The 16680-nt window shown below is 39.4% G+C and overlaps 1 protein-coding gene across 2 annotated transcripts in view; it reads left to right on the forward strand.

Annotated features, from left to right (window-relative positions):
• LOC145687748 (uncharacterized) overlaps window positions 1–16680 on the forward strand; it is a 115192-nt gene that overhangs the window by 82680 nt on the left and 15832 nt on the right. For both annotated transcript variants that reach the window (XM_081761195.1, XM_081761196.1), the window contains exon 5: window positions 16267–16401. In XM_081761195.1, coding sequence (XP_081617321.1) covers window positions 16267–16401 — 135 coding nt within the window. The remainder of the gene's footprint in view (window positions 1–16266; window positions 16402–16680) is intronic.

Below are 16680 nucleotides of genomic sequence, written 5' to 3' on the forward strand. Positions count from 1 at the left end.
CCATTCGCACGTCGATGGGCCTACGGCGGCTCTCTGGCGGAATGCTTATGGGGTTTCTTTCCTATGCATGATTGTTCTCTTTTGTTTTCTTTCTCTAACTCGGCTGCGTCTCCTTTACTGGCTGCTTCATTTGTGTTCCTGAGCTTATCCTTTCCCTTCTGCTTCCCTCGGGGTTGTCGATATTCCACTTGGATGATTGGAAAATCTTCGTCTTCTCTGCATGTGTCCTCAGGTGCTGCATTCTCATGGTGACTATTGGAGTTATCTTCACTCGGCGTTTCTGGCTTGTTATGTCGTCCATATATCAGCCTGAGAGCCAAAGTCTGTATCGTGGAAGATGTTAAGAAACATATCTCTGTTGGCTTGTGAAGTGAAGCAAACACGATATTTAAAACTTCCATTTGGCATGATCATTAGAACTTCAGGGGTCATCTTACGATACACGATGGCTTCAATACCTCTACGTCTGGAAATCTGCTTTATCCACTTATCTTCACCGGTGGCACCTTAAGAAAGAGCGCCGTTTCTGGATTGGGTGCTCTTATCCCGGGGCGGCTCTCTTGCTGAGCTTTCGTCACTGTTGGATTTCTTTATTGGTGGCTTTTAGGGATGCGCACGAGACGAGTCGAGACAAGATTTTCCTGACAAAATTCGAGTCGAGACACGGCTTTTCCAATAGTGAAATATACATTTTTCGAGTCGAGACATCACTTTTACAGCACATTTTCAAGACGAGACAACCAAAAATCTTGTCTCGTGCGCATCCCTAGTGGCTTCTTGGTACACGGTATGTTTAATGGTCACAATTTGGTCCTGAGAAAAGCCACACTTCTAGGAACACTTAATGTCACTATTGCATTATATGGGGTTGATGGTCCTTGAAAGAGCCTTTTAGTCTCTAATTATAAGTGTACTTGCTTCTCTATGCTGTCCCGAGGAGATAGTATTGCGTTCCCGTCAGCCGACTGTTGCCAAGAGCTGTTCAACCTATATGGCCAGAGCGAGTCACAATAGGGGGTCCAGTCGGCAGAAAACAATGCCTATTTCCACAGGAAGCGGTGTGTGTTGTAAAATTTTGCCTTTATTAAAACACCGTGCAACGCAGTTTCTCTTCTCTAAAAGTCTCTTTACAGAGTCAATATGTCTCACAGCACTGAATTCAGAGGCTGTTAGTGAGCACATCGCACTGTTGTGATTATTTACAGGAATATAATGCAGTTCAAACGAGACGGAAAGATATATGTAGACTTACGATTGTCTCGAATGGACTAGCACCGCGTGAAATGTGAGGTCATCCGGAGTGGAAGGACCCACTCTTCCAAATCTGACAATAACATCACAGAAAAGGTCGATAATCACTGCTAACCGTTTATTGGTATTTGCATAGTGAGATGTACCGACGCAACACCAAAGAAAACTAGCATCTACAAATCTACATATATGACACGAAGTCAAAATTGTGTCATTGCAATGTGCAACATTTTTGAACCCATGTTGCATTCTCCGATGGAAGCTGATTTCGCTTGTTCTCGACATTGAGTGTGGAAGCAATCGATAGATTACGATTTACAATAGTTCCTACATCCTACGCAGGGATGTAATGGTTTTCATACGAGGGCATATGGCGTATATATTTATAGTCCTGCGTATACTTACCTTCAATCTACGAAAGAACGAGCGTATGTCGGGGTGGTTACATGCTAACTCACCAAAAATTCTAGCATCAGATCACTCATCCTAGGGTTGCCAGACGTCTCGGTTTTTCGGGACAGTCTTGCTTTCAATGGAAGAATTAACTGTCCCGAAAAAGTCTTTCGGGACGCCTATTTGTTTCGGTTTTCTTTCTTCAAATTGAAAAAAGATAAACCTGCAAGACGTAGTATGTCTCACTAAAAACGGAAGGTTTTCGGAAGATTTGTGTAGCCAATTAATTTTACTAAACATACAACAGGGAGTTTGAAATCACATTTTTTTTCTTTCGTCCTATGGGTTGTTTACTTCCAGAGGAAAAGAAACGGATTTTAAAAATATTCAAGAGGGGGCATATGTTATGTAAATCATTTCTGGATATCACTTTAAATAAAAAAGAATGACTTTTCTGGTGACGGGGTTTAACCACTAGTTATTTTATACTTCAACCGGCAGCGCACAACTGCTTCATTGCCTTTCGTCAACAATGGGGATACTGCTTTCACTCACTGCATATTAACCACAGTGTCCTGTCTGCCGTCTTCTTAGGCACAGTTTCTTCTGAGAACTGAGTTATCTTTCATATATTTTCCCATGTGTGGATAAATATTTCTAAAGATGCTGTTCACGCATTCAGTAATTTTTGATTTATATTTTTCCTTTATTTGATAAAATTTTCAGTAATTTTCAAGCTAAAATTCCGTAACAACTTTTTCTAGCACAAGAAGTGGAAATTAAATACATAAAGGTATGTCTTGTTTAATTTTGATACTCGGTTTTGTTTTCTGCCAAACTTTTGGAGAGCCTGTGCGTTTTTCAAGAGATGTATTTTTTGTTTATCGTTCTAAATTTAGCGTAAATATATTTGTTTAATTTTTTTGCTAAATGCTAAATTTGTGTTTCTTTTAGGGTAGTGTTTCTGACTCAGGTGATAACGCAACAAAGAAAAAAAGTATCTCTTCAATCATAAATGAAAGGGTGTGTCGTAAATGACTCAATATTTAGGATCTGTTAAACATAACAAATCGGAATTCGGAATAAGGGACGCCAGGCAACTCATCTTACATTGCGTTTTTACATTCTTTATACATCCATTGCAGTTTTTTTAATGAAGAAGAGAGAAATGGCTTCTTATATGGATAATGTATTTCTGAAAATTTATTAGATTTTTCCAGCCTCTCAGAGGTTTACGCCCTCTCTTCGGCATGCGGCTTTCTAAACAAAAAATATAATTTGGAAAATAATTTGTTGGGCTAAGGGAAGTTTGGGTATTGTCATCAGTTGAGAAAGGAAGTTATATCATTTTGTTTTCTTTTATTTATTTTCATGAAACACATCTTTATTATAAGGTACACAAAACGAGTCAGTGCAATGGAGGTACCAAATGTGAAATATAATAAAGTATAAATATAAGGTAAGAAAAGATAAATATTATATGATAACTTGTCATGTAAAGAGTGAAATATAAATTAAAGAATAAATAAGTGCAAATGTGCGAGAAGACCAAAACTGTGAGATAAATTTGGCGGTGAGTGAAAACAAGTGATAATGTAGATGTAATATGAGATGAAGTGCCATCACATCACAAGCACAAAGAAATTAGTCAGACAGATGTAGGTTAAATCTTCTGTCCCGTGGTGACTCGGGACTAATGATCACAGGGGGAAGCCCTTGTTAGTTGTGAGGATCTCTGTGCTAAGATGGAAAAACATGAGGAATATGAGCATGAATGATATAAATGGCATAGATGTCGCGTTCTTCTGCTGTGAGGTTTGCATGGTGGGCATATAAGGAAATGAGTATATTTAAAGGGGTATGCTTATAACGATATGCGGCATCAGTGAGAGCATCAATTCGAAGAATATCCAAAAATAGCAGATGGCCCGTTTCAATGCGACATGTAATGTACCGAAGACGAAGTTGTGAAATATGTTCTGTGATCTTCGGAAAGGTGATGTATTCATACGTGAGCCACGTAGGATACGGAAGTTTAAGTCGGTGGTCTAGTCGAATAGCATGACGCTACAATATACAAAGTTTTTCGTAGAAGGAAGCAGAGGCATTGCACCAGTCATTATGTCCAAAGGTGAGGATAGGACGGAGAAACATCTTGTAAGCATGGAGTAGAACATCGGGTTGGAGGCCCCACGTGGTGCCTGTGAGACGACGTAAAAGATTTAAACGAGTAGTCGCCTTAGCTCTGAGTTTTTTCAGGTGTGCACTCAAAGTCAGTTTGGAATCGAAAACAACGCCCAAGCCCATAGCAGTGGTGGTAGTGCGTATTTGGTATCCATCAACATTTATTCGTAAGAGTTTCGGGTTTCTGTAGACTCTGGAACGTCTATTAGAAGGTATGAAAACAAGTGCTTGCGTTTTGTCATTGTTGATATTTAAATGCCATCTCTTGCGCCAAGTGATGAAATTATCCAGAGTTGCTTGTAGTACAACGCTGATTTGATGGATAGTGTTACCAAGTGCAAGAAAAGCTGTGTCGTCTGCATACTGGAAAGTAAAGACATTACGTGGTACTGATGGAATGTCAGAAGCATAAGAATATACATTAATGGGCTTAGATCCAACCCCTGTGGAACTCTAGTAAGCGGAAATATTGGCCAGGAGAGTGCTTTACCAACTGTGATATATTCAATGCAATTTGTAATGAAAGAGTAAATGAACCTGAGATAGCAGGTGGGAAGTTTGAATGATTGTAGATTTCACAATAAGACCGCAGTGTCACATCTTATCGAAACCCTTTTCCAGATATATAAGGATGAGGCAGGATTGAAACCCTTTGTTAAACTGATTTGTAATTATGGTGATAACACGAAGAAGCTGGACATTTATGGAGAATAAAGGCCGAAAATCTGTTTGATGGATAGGTTGTAGAATAGTAGTTTCAAGATACTTATGAAGTCGAAAGACAAGCATTTTTTTCAGAATCTTGCTTAATACTGATGTGAATTGGATTGGTCTGTAAGAGCAAACAGAATGAACAGGCTTATTTGATTTAGAAATGCATATTTTCGAGATTTTCCAGTTGGGAGGATAGAATCCAGTTTGAAGTATGAAATTACATATTGTTGCCAGTATTAGCAGAAATAATTATGGCGCTTCTTTAATGTGTCTATAAGAGATGTTGTCAATCCTAGGTGCTGTGTTCCTTTTCCGTTTTAGTGCCAATTGGATTTCGTTGCTAGTAATAGGTGCAGTGAGTGGGTGTTCCGGGTCAATGACATGATTTGTAGAAGGTTGCAGAGCAGGAATACAGGAGAGATATTTCTGTTCAGAGCGTTTCGAGGCAGCTGTTGGCGTAAAAACGGTCTGTAGTTGTGTAGCAAAGGCATTGGCTTTTTCTTCGTCGGAAAACAGAGGAATGTCATATGCAACTAACGGGTAGGTTATCGTGGTGTTCTTGCCAGTAAGTTGATGAAACCGCTTCCAGTAGCGAGAAGGGTGTGCTTCCTCGGATAAGGTGTCACAACTCTTAATCTAATTACGGCGTTTATAAGCGACAAGATAGTTATGAACAGCTCTTTGCCATTGGAGATGTTGATGAAGACATGTAACATTCCCGGTTCGATAATATTCTCGAAGATGCTGTCGGGCTTTCGGTCGCCGGATGTCGCTAGATGAGTGTAAGATATGTCGGTGGTAAAGCTGGTTTGTGGGGATGCACTTGTTGCATCGGGATATTTTGATGGGCACTGGTTTGAATTGCCGTAGTAATATCCGTAAGACAGGTAGTAAGTTCGGTTTCCGTAGTTGGAGGCGTAATGCTAGAAACCGAATGTTCCAGGTCTTCCCGAAAATGAGTCCAATTCGCCTTATCGTACCTCGGAACCCGACGAGGTGTAAGGATAGGGCGTGCGGGTTGTCCTCGAGTTAATGTTAATTTAAGTGGATGGTGATCACTACCAATGGAATCTAGAACTGCAAGCTGACAGTCATTAAGAAGATTGATAGAGGTGATGACAACATCTGGTGTAGTCTGGCTGATAGGTCTGGTGTGTGCAGGAAGAACATGAAGATAAACCTGAAGATTACTAGTTATGTACTCCTGAAACTCTGTTTTTTCGCGATCAGTACTACTGTGAATATTAATGTCCGTCATGATGAGAATATTTCGATGGTTAGTGGCTATGTAGCGAAAATATTCTAATGGTATAGGTTGACATGGTCGAATGTATATCGTACTGAAATTGGTTATGATCGATGGAAAGTATAGAGTGACTAACAGGTATTCCGGGAGATGTCCTAAGGCTTGCAGAGTATATGTTCGAACTGGATATTTTTATCCGATTTCAACTCCCCCTTGGGCATGAGCAGCTTGATCTTGAAAGTCGCAGCGTTCTAATTGATATCCAGGAATACAAGCGCACATCTTAGGTTTCAAGACGGTTCCGTTTAGAACAAAAGCACTAATATGCTCCCCTAATGACAGAGTTTCAAGTAACAGTTTGTGTTACGTGAAGGATCGAATATTGACAAATAGAAAATTAATACCCATTAGGAAGAACGCGATGGTTTTAAACCATGGTTTCCAGCGATCCAATATGAAAATGAACATAATTATTAGAATAAGTGACATGTAGATTAATGTTAAAAATTGATTTGGCTGCAGAAATAATATGTTGTATAGTAAGAGCTCGCTGAAACGGAAATATGTTTTGTAACACTAGAATAACATAGCGTAAGAGATCTTCAACTGCGAGCGAGGGTAATATTGATTGTGTAGGCGGTGTAGATTTGTCTGCTGTTTTCAATGGAACAGTAAGTTCTGGATGTTCAAGCGTAGGTGCTGATTTAGCCTTACACTGATAGCTGTATGTGGGGGTAAGCCTACAGCCACATGTATTGCATTTAGGTGTTCCTTTTAAGTTGGGGCAAGTTTTGGTTTCATGAGGACCGGAGCAGTAACCACATTTAGGTTGATTGCGACAATTGCCAGTAGTGTGGTCGTTGTATAGCTGACACTTTTCACAACGGATTGGTAGCGGACCCTGAGTTTTAGATGGTTCGACGCGATAAATTTTGTTATAGATAGGTGCTCCAAATCTGAGAAGATAGTCGATAGTATCTTGCCGCTGCGATAGATTTCTTACCATACATGTAGGACCAGTAGTACTGCGAATGCGTCTTGTATGTTTTTTTACAAGGTTAAACTGTTCAAGGGGTACACCCTTTCTTCGGGAAGGGCTTGAAGGGAAAACAATGGGATAGGTGGCGAAAAAAGCGATGGCTGATTAATTATTTATGTTTTTATTTTATTCCTTTATTTAGGGTTTTCATTTATTCATGTATTTGGGATTTCATATTCTTTATTCGTGGTATCCATTTCATATTATCGAACTATGCGAATAGGGAGGGCATCATTTAGGTATCTATAAGCGGCGGGAAATTGAATCTAGGAGTTCATCCAGGGGATAATGAGATGATAGATGAATGCAGTGCAATTTTATAGGACAAACACAGGGAAGATGTTAATATAGACATGCAGGGTTAGCTTCTGTTCTGTAGCAACGCAGGACTAATGAGCACAGATGATCCTCTGGAACCACAATGATGAGTACTAGTGCAAAGATGGATAAAAGTGTCGTGACAAATGTTCAGGGTGGTAGATGACAAAATCTTGTTTAGTAGGATCGTTGTCATCTAGGGTGTTGGAGTACATTGTAAGATGATGTTGAAGAGCGGTATCAAGATATTGAGAAGGTGTGTCGAGCAGGATGTCTATATGGATGGCGTCAAGAATAAGGGGATTACCTGATTAAATGCCTTTGGTTATGTATTTAGAGCGTGTTTGTTCTAGATGTTGAAGAATGATAGGAATTTAATTTTCTCGTAGAGTAGTGCTGTAGGGGACGAAAGGCGAATGCGAAAAGCTAGTCGGGAAGCGTGACGTTCAATGATTTCTAGTCGTTGATACAGTTTTGTTGGGGCAGATATCTATGCAATATGGCCATGAGTGAGTGCCGGTCGGAGAGACGATTTATATGTTGTAAGAACAGTTTGTGTATGAAGGCCCCACGAGGTACCTACTAAACTTTTCAGTAAAGCTAGTCGTTTGGTAGCTTGAGTTTGGATCTTCTGCAAATGTGGCTTCCAAGTCATTTTACTATCGAAAATTACTCCGGGATATTTAACATGGGAAGTTGCCAATAGGGGAGTGCCTTGAACTGAAATACGTAGCAGGTTAGGATTTCGACGGATTTTTGAAGGACGTTTTTGAATAATGAGGGTTTGGGTTTTTGAGCCATTGACGGAGAGTTTCCATATGTTACACCAGTTGATAAAAGTATCTATGGCTGGTTGCAGAGTGCGATTAATATGTTCAATAGATTTTCCAAGAGTCAAGAAAGCGATATTGTCAGCATATTGGAGTAAATGAATATTCGCCGGTAAGGGTGGCGTATCGGTTACATAAGGTATATACATTAACGGGGAGAGAACAGAGCCTTGTGGTACACCAGCGTGGAGGAATATGGGATGTGATATGGTAGAATTTATGAGGATATATGCGAGTCTATTGGTAAGGAAGGAATGTATAAATCGGACGTAGCTATCGGGTAGTCGAAATTGGTAAAGTTTGAAAAACAGCCCTTGATTCCATACACGATCAAAAGCTTTTTCTAAGTCAAACAGGAAAAGATAAGATGGATGAGAACAATTATAATAATTGGTGATGGTGTTACTGAGGCAAAGTAATTGGTCATTCAGACTAATGCCAGGGCGGAAACCTGCTTGATGATTTGGTATGAGATTATGAGCTGTGAGATGATCATGGAGACGGGCAACAGGATTTTTTTCAAAAATTTTACTAAGGCAAGAAGTCCGTTGGATAGGTCTATATAAGGAAACGTCATGAACTGGTTTGTCATGCTTAATGAATAGAAGGACCTTGGAGACTTTCCAATCAGGTGTATAGGCCTATGCGTAATATGAAGGTGTAGATAGATGCTAGACTGGGGTAGCCGCCTTGATGAGCTTATATGTGATAGAGTCAAAACCAGGAGCTGTTGAGCGCTTTCGATGGATGATCGCTTGGATATCTGCCGGAAGATTTTCAGAATTAAGGCCAGTGTCAGGTTCCAAAATGTATGTGCAGTCGGGTTTTAGAAATCGGTTATGTGGGTCGCAAAATCTTGCGATGCGACGATAGATTGGTCTATTTACCAGTTGAGGTGGTGGAGTGAAGATTTGCTGGAAATAAGTTGCGAAAGCATTAGCCTTCTCGAGATCGGTGTGAAGAGGTTGGTTATCATCCTATAGTGAAGTACGATGGAATATGTTACAGTGTAGGGTGCAACTTGGAAAGATGGTCATAGAATTCTCATTTTCTTGCCATAGGCACATCAATGTTGCCCAACGCATTGAGAAATTACTAGGTTGATTGCTAACCTTGTTTGAAACAGGTAAAGTGTCGCGTGACTCCTAGCAGTTAATAGATAACGGGACCTCATGTCATTGGACAAGACTAGCCACCCGACGAAGAGGCAAAATGAGTCCAAAGTCTGTCAGACTAGAGAAATCCCCAAACACAAGTCATATAAAAAATATTTGATATCTTCTGCAACTAAAATTGCACAAATAGCCACATCAACCAACAAGCAAACTACAATCATTTGAGATACTGTCTGATGAATGATATTAACTGTCACAGGACATCATCGGTGACCTACTGGGTACTATGATTCGTAAGAATGAAGCTTTGCTTGCTGCGAAAAGGGACTCTACCAATTACTAACACAACGTCAACATTGGTTTATTCTGTATACTGCTACGTAGCAACAGTCACAGCCTTATTTCTTGGGTGTCTACTTCTGTTAGACTGGTATATATACACAATATTTTGTAAATTCCACTGATAATACAAATGCTTTTGGTTATTTTTAAGTGCACAATTGTTTAGAAATGTGTAAAAGTGTCATAAATACTGGCTCTTAAAATTAATTTTAGTTCTGATTAATAATACTCGTTTATTCTGTCGAATTTCCATCCTTTGGAGGTGAAAGAGTCAGTGAGTGTTTCCTCTTCTAGTCTTATGATTATGGTCAAACATAGGAACCCCAAACATGAAGTACGGACCTAACTGCTTTACGATTTTAATATGTGAACAAATGCTAGGGATATAGAAAAATATGTCAGGGATTCTGTAAAGTTGTTGTAAATGAGAGACAGTAAAAAGTGGTTTAACAAATTCAAGAACGGCGATGAATGCCTTCAAAACACCTAACGCGTGTGTCCCACAAGGCGCTCAAAATGGTTACTCAAGTCAATAATGGTCATACATATGATGCACTAGCATATATACCCGCTTCGCTGGGTTGAAATGAAAATTTAAATGCACAACTCCGTATCTCATGTGTTTAGTACCCGTGAAACATGCTGTTTTCGTTTCTAATGGCATCGATTTAAACGGCATCGGAAAGATAATTGATCATCTCGGCGACCCCGAAAACCATGAATTCGACACTAATATTGGACATTTTCGATCATTTTATTATCTCCCCTTCTCCCAACTTGCGGGGCTGAATTTGGTTTTAAACGGGATCGTAAGTGTAGAGATGGGTACGAGCGAGTTCGAGCAAGTTTTCTTTGAAATTCGACTCGACTCGAAACAGACGTCTTTGAGCTCGACTCGAGAACTTGGCTCGAAACATTTCCTCCAACTCGACTTGAATTTTGGTCGAGTTTCAAATCAAGTCGAGCCAATTCGAGCTAAACCCTGTATGTAGTTTCATGTACTATCTTCAAGTATCCTACATAGACAATATAATTATCAATGATACTACTACTCCTATTAAAACACATAATAATAATAATAATAATAATAATAATAATAATAATAATAATAATAATAATAATAATAATAATAATAATAATAATTCTTATTATTATAACACTGTGTATAACCATGAAAGGTAGGCGGTATGTATCTGAATACTGAAAACTAGTTGACTGTCGATCTCGGTCGTCGTGAAGTATTAAGGAGGCAAGGACATCGGTCACGAGGTTCTGGATTTGAATTCCGGAGGAGGAAGTATTCGAGCTTGAGGCCAAAAATTGTTAAATCTCATAGTGCGCCGGCCAAATATGTTCAAAACTGCTCGGCCTAGGTTTAGGGATGTCAACATCTCGAGAGGCTCGGCTCATAGCTTATTCATTATCAAGACGATGACCCAAGCCAACAGCTTACACAACTGAGTTGGCTCGAAACAATGGCTCATCCGAGCCAAACCGAATTGAGCTGATTTCTCACCTAACCGAGTCAGCTCGAGCCATCGACTCAGTTGAGCTGAGTCGAACCGAGCCGATAGACTCGTTTCAACGAAGCTAACTCAAGCCGATGGCTCACATAAGTCGAGTCGGTGGCTCATCCCAATCGAGCCGGCTCGAGGCATCGGCTTAATTGAGTCGAGTCGATGGCTTGTTCCAACAGAGCCGATGACTCATCCCAATCGAGCTGGCTCGAGCAGTTCGCTCAGTTGAACCGAGCCGAGCCGGTTGACATCACTATCTGGGTTGAGCTTCTGCTTGGACTAAAAAATTCGACCGTGCAAGTCGACCTTGATGGTAAGAACTACATACTTCTATTGGTATATACTTATTATAGTGCTCACGACATTTGAGCCTGTCTCCTTCTAAAAATCTATTGTCGTCTCGTTATCGAGACGAGGCGAGAAAGTACCCCACAAGATGCACTAAGAGACGAAACGACGCGATCCTGTCCTGAGCAACACTAAAAGTATTCCACATTTCTGCTTACATTTCTCATGGCTTTCGCTTTCCAGTCTAATCAGGCCATTATTTCAAGACTTGTTAAAATGAGCTGAACGAGCGAGCCATTTACCAAACTTGACTCGACTCGAAACTCGACCTCAAAACAGTGACTCGATTCGCAATTCGACTCGAGAAAATTACCTTTGACTCGACTCGAAACTCGACTTGAATTCGACTCGAGTCGAGTTTTAGCTCGACTCGTGCCCATCCCTACGGAAGTGTCACCGGTCATTTCAGCGACCCTGGGAACTATGGATTTGACACTAATATAGGTTATTTTTGATCAGTTTTATGTATTTTCTTTCCCCCCTCCCCCAAGATTTGGGGCTGGATTTGGATTTAAACAGTATCAGAAGTGTCACTGTTCATCTCAGCGACCCCAAAAAAGTGGATTCAGCACTAATATGGGTCATTTTCAAGCATTGCTAAATCTCTCTTCCTCCCCCTCCCCCAAGTTGGGAGGTTGAATTTGAATTTAAACGGAATCGAATGTATCACTGTTCATCTAACCAACCCAAAAAACTATAAATTCGACACTAATACTGGCCATTTTCGATCATTCTCTTCGATATCTCTTCCCCCTCTCCCCCAAGTGGCGGGGCTGATCTTGGATTGAAATCGGATCGGAAATGTCACTCTTCATCTAAATGATCCCGAAAACTACGGTTTAGACACTAAAATCGGTCATTTTAAATCATTATTATATATAGCTCCCCCTTCTCCATGCTGCGGCACATGGCATCAAAATTGTCACTGTTAATCTCAGCTACCCCTAAAACTATGGATTCATCACTAATATTGGTCATTTTTGATCATTTTTAAATTTATCTCACCTCCCCCTCCCCTACGTTGCATCGTCAAGTGAATAGCCTAAAGTAATCCCTCCCTCTAAACTCATGTATGTTGAAAATTTGATTGAGATCGGTCGGGTGGTTCAAGAGTGATGAAGTCACAAAAGCAGTCATTTTTATTTTATTTTTTTACACACATATATATATATATATATATATATATCCCTCTCCCCCTCCCTTAGTTTGGCTCGTCAAAATGAAACGATAAAAAAAGCCAAGGCCCGACCCTCATATGTTGAAAATTTGATCGAGATTGGTTGCCTGGTTCAAAAGTTATTAAGTTTTATTAGTTTTTATTTATACATCCCCCACTCCCCCGCCTCCCCTAGGATCTATCGTTAAAGTGAAATTTCAGAAATGTTTCCAGATCCGATCCTTATGTATCTTGAAAATTTGATTAAGATCGGTTAGATAGTTCAAAAGTTATTAAGTTTTAAAAATAGTCACTTTCAGTCTCACATAAATTGATTTATATATATCCCTCCTTCTCCTCTGCGTTACTTCGTTAAATTTAAATCATGAAAACGATTCCAGGCCTGAACCTCATTTATGTTGAAAATTTGATCAAGATCGGTCGAGTGGTTCAGGAGTTATTAAGTTTTATTTATTGTTATACCCTCTTCCCCTCCCCCAACCGTCAGTCTTACCATCAAAGTGAATAGCCTAAAACCAGGCAAGTCCCCAACCTCATCTATGTTACAAATTTGATAGAGATCGGTCGGGCGGTTCAGTAGATTTAGAGTCACAAACATAGTCATTTTCAATTTTATATATATAGATTGACAGAAGTATTTGATTATAATACAGCTGTTATTTGCAAACACTTCCACAAGCTTGGAGAATTGTGTAAATTGGAGCGATGAGTCCCACATGAGTCAAGTGAGGCTCTGGAAGCAACCGGATCATATATCTATGTTTCTTCGTCAGAGGAAGGGATTGATTTCTGGACGTCGTGCGTTTCTGGAGTGCTCAAATGCATCTCTGGAGATGAAAAGTGGGTTATGATATTCTGACACCACATTAATGCATTCCTAAACAACCAAAATTACAATTGTATCAAAAGAAGATGATTTGTGAACTGCTAGGGGTAATATTCATCTGATCACATAATTGCACGGGGTATCCTCTATCTGACAGACGCAAGTATCTAGTCGGAAATCGTAAAGCCAGTGCTGGTGTTACTCTGGTTCAGGCTAGGCGAAGTAACTTGTTATTAAGTTCACCCATGATATCACGATCCGATATGACCGGGACATTGAATCATCGAATTATCATTTGTTCCTCTCGCTAGACAACCGTCTGCGAGTACAACGGCATCCAACACTCAACGAGGTGATCCACGCACTACATGACTTTCTTTTGCTTTATGTTCCGCTGAGATCTACCATCGTGGGGTCCATAGTCTGCCAGGGCATTGCAAATAGGCTGTTACTGCTGATTGAAACTATTTCTGATTTTTCTGGTGGTCTTATTTCAGGTTGTAGCCTTTCTCTTTATTGGGTGGAAATCTGACAAAACATATTTAAATGTGTAATAATATTATTAAAGAGCTTATTTTTACTAAAACTCCTTTCTGTATGTCCGTCAAACGAGACACAAAATTTCAAGAACTAACTTACTTGATAGATCACTATGAATTTTGGCCAGAATGTAAAGGGTCAAAAGTTGGAATAGAGTTCGTTAACGGAAGAAATATTCAAACCAAAAGTGGTAGAAATAAACCATTTCCGGTTTTAACGTTGGTCTCTGTAGTGAAAAACAGTAATAGACAGGGAGAAGTCGTTTCCTACAATTGATTAAGGGGCCCAAGAATACTACCGCATTCTCCACTGTGTTTTTGAATCCATTCTTGGCTCTCTACTAATGTCAAAAGTAATAGAAATCCACTACAACTTTAGGTTTCAATATTGGCCTACATACGGCAAAAACGATATGCGATAGCAAAAAGCTGTTTTCTTTGGAATTGATTTAGCGTTCTAAAAATAGTGCCATCTTCTCTATTAACCCAACATTCAAATTGGAAGTGGCAGAAATCAACCACTTTCGATTTTAAGTTTGATCACTCTAGAACAAAAATGGTAATAGATAGCTAGAAGTGGTTTTCTACAATCAATTGAACGTCCCAAAAATGTATTCTATCTCCACTCTAATCTCTTTACTAAAACCAAAAGTGGTACAAATCAACTCTCACTTTCAGATTCAATATAAATGGAGAAAACATCACGCCACGTAAAACATACTTTTCACATGATGTAATGGGACACTGCTACCTGTTTATTTATTATTTCAATCATTAACACTTTCCCTGGCAATGCGCATACAGTGAAACATGCGTGTCCTGCCAGACAATTTTGGGTTTTTCTGTCTGTGCACGTATTTATTGTATTACACCAAGATACATCAAAATAAATAAATATGATTCATACATTTTGGTGAGGAACAACATCACATATTATTAACCATCCCTCTCCTTTATTCTATATAATCCTTTCCCCTATCCTCCCCTCCCCTTCCCACTCAATATATTGTCTTAGTGTGATACGCACGGAAACAGGGAATTTTGCACAAAGCTACACAGCAAGTAGAACACATAACGCTAGTTTCTTTGCGAACACCGCGTTTTGCACAGACACGACACTTTCGCATTGCAGTTCCTTTTTTCTTCTTGTTTGGTGGGACGTGGATCATTTTGTGAACTTTCAAACCTCCCTGCAGATGATTCGATGGATCCTTAGCTGGTGGTCTTCTTATCCTCTCTGATACGAGGTCGGTTGAAGTTACTGTTGAAGTAGATGCCGTTTCTGATTCCTCACACTTGTCCTTCTGCTCAGCTTTAATTTCTTCAATCTGGCCTGTCATTTTCTCCACTAAATCCTGAATAAAGTCCTTTAGTTGATACCTTCTATTCTTGTATTTGGCAGACTGTGGATTTCTTGAATAGAATGAAGCTATTTAGTATTGCCATTTAAAAAATTACAAATACAATTTTTTTGGTCCACTTGATTGTCTTCCGCGAACATGGATAGTATTTTAGAAGCTGATCAGCTTTATCTACACCTTTCGTGTATTTGTTGTAGTCTCGCACTATTTCTGGTTTTACGGTTTTCTGTCCTTTCTGTCGTGGTTTCTCTATTTCAACCATGTTTGCTGTATGCATAGTAGAAATCAGTTTGACTTCCCGCTTAACTTTCCACACATGAATAAGAACTTGTCCTCTTCGCATATACGTCGACTCCCCCCTTTCTAGCTTCTTTGGCTCCAGTTGTTGTCTTTCGGGGCTCCTCTGTTCATCCTAAATGTACCACATACGTATGTATCTGGTATACTCCAAGATGAAGTATTTGGCATTTGTGTGCGCAAATTACTTTCGGAATCACTGTCAGTCATATTTCATCATTTTCACACACAATCTCCTCCTCCCATGCATCATCATCACTGCTGTCTTCCAGTTCTGGTATCATCGATTCGTCGCTACTGTCATCATCTACACAGAGTTCATTTATCACTTCTGAAAGTTTATCAACTGGAATCACCTCTTTCTTGCGTCGAGCAGCCATTGCAAATCAACTGATTACATTACTCTAACAATGAATCAGTCTGCCTACACACACACACAAAGTAAGACACTTAACGCTTACACATAAGTATCAACATTTACGAAGTGTATTATGTACGCACAACCGACGTCTGCTGTTTTGCAATGTTGCCAGACCCAACTAAATTTAACACAATCTCAAAGCGTAAAAACACGCCGACGCCAGGGAAAGGTTGGAATGTCGCTGGCGTGTTAACGCGCCGACGCCACGGAAAGTGTTAAATATGCTTGGTGCAACACTTTAAAAAAAAATGGGCAAACTTTTCTTCTGTCGCCTAAGATTTGTTACAATATTTACTTTTAAAAGATTTGGTATCATTACTGTAATACTTGTTACACTTCTCATTGCAGGCTTTATTTTGGGCTACGAATAAAGGTAATAAACGAATAGTGCACCTTCTTGTTCAAGCAGGAGCAGATACGAAATTGAAAGACTTAAGTGGTCAAACTGCGTATGAACTTGCTATTCACAAGGGCTTTAACGAGGTTAGTTATAACCAAATTCAGTTCAATTATAAACTAAAAAATTTCTCTTTGTTATAAAAACAATATTACTAGCATAAAATACTTTCAATATTTATTGTACAGACAGTAACAAAAGCGTTACTTACAAAGTCAAAATTGAGTGGTTTTAAATTATATAGCAGTATGTTACCTCATAACTAATATGTTGACTTTATAATTTTGTATCTTAGTACTAGCCTTGAAATGTACATGATTTAGAAATTTATTATTATTATTATTATTATTATTATTAAAATAAAA

This window comes from Thermobia domestica, chromosome 6 (genome assembly GCF_964235325.1).
Source record: "Thermobia domestica chromosome 6, izTheDome1.hap1.1, whole genome shotgun sequence".
In the NCBI taxonomy this organism is placed as follows: Eukaryota; Metazoa; Arthropoda; class Insecta; order Zygentoma; family Lepismatidae; genus Thermobia; species Thermobia domestica.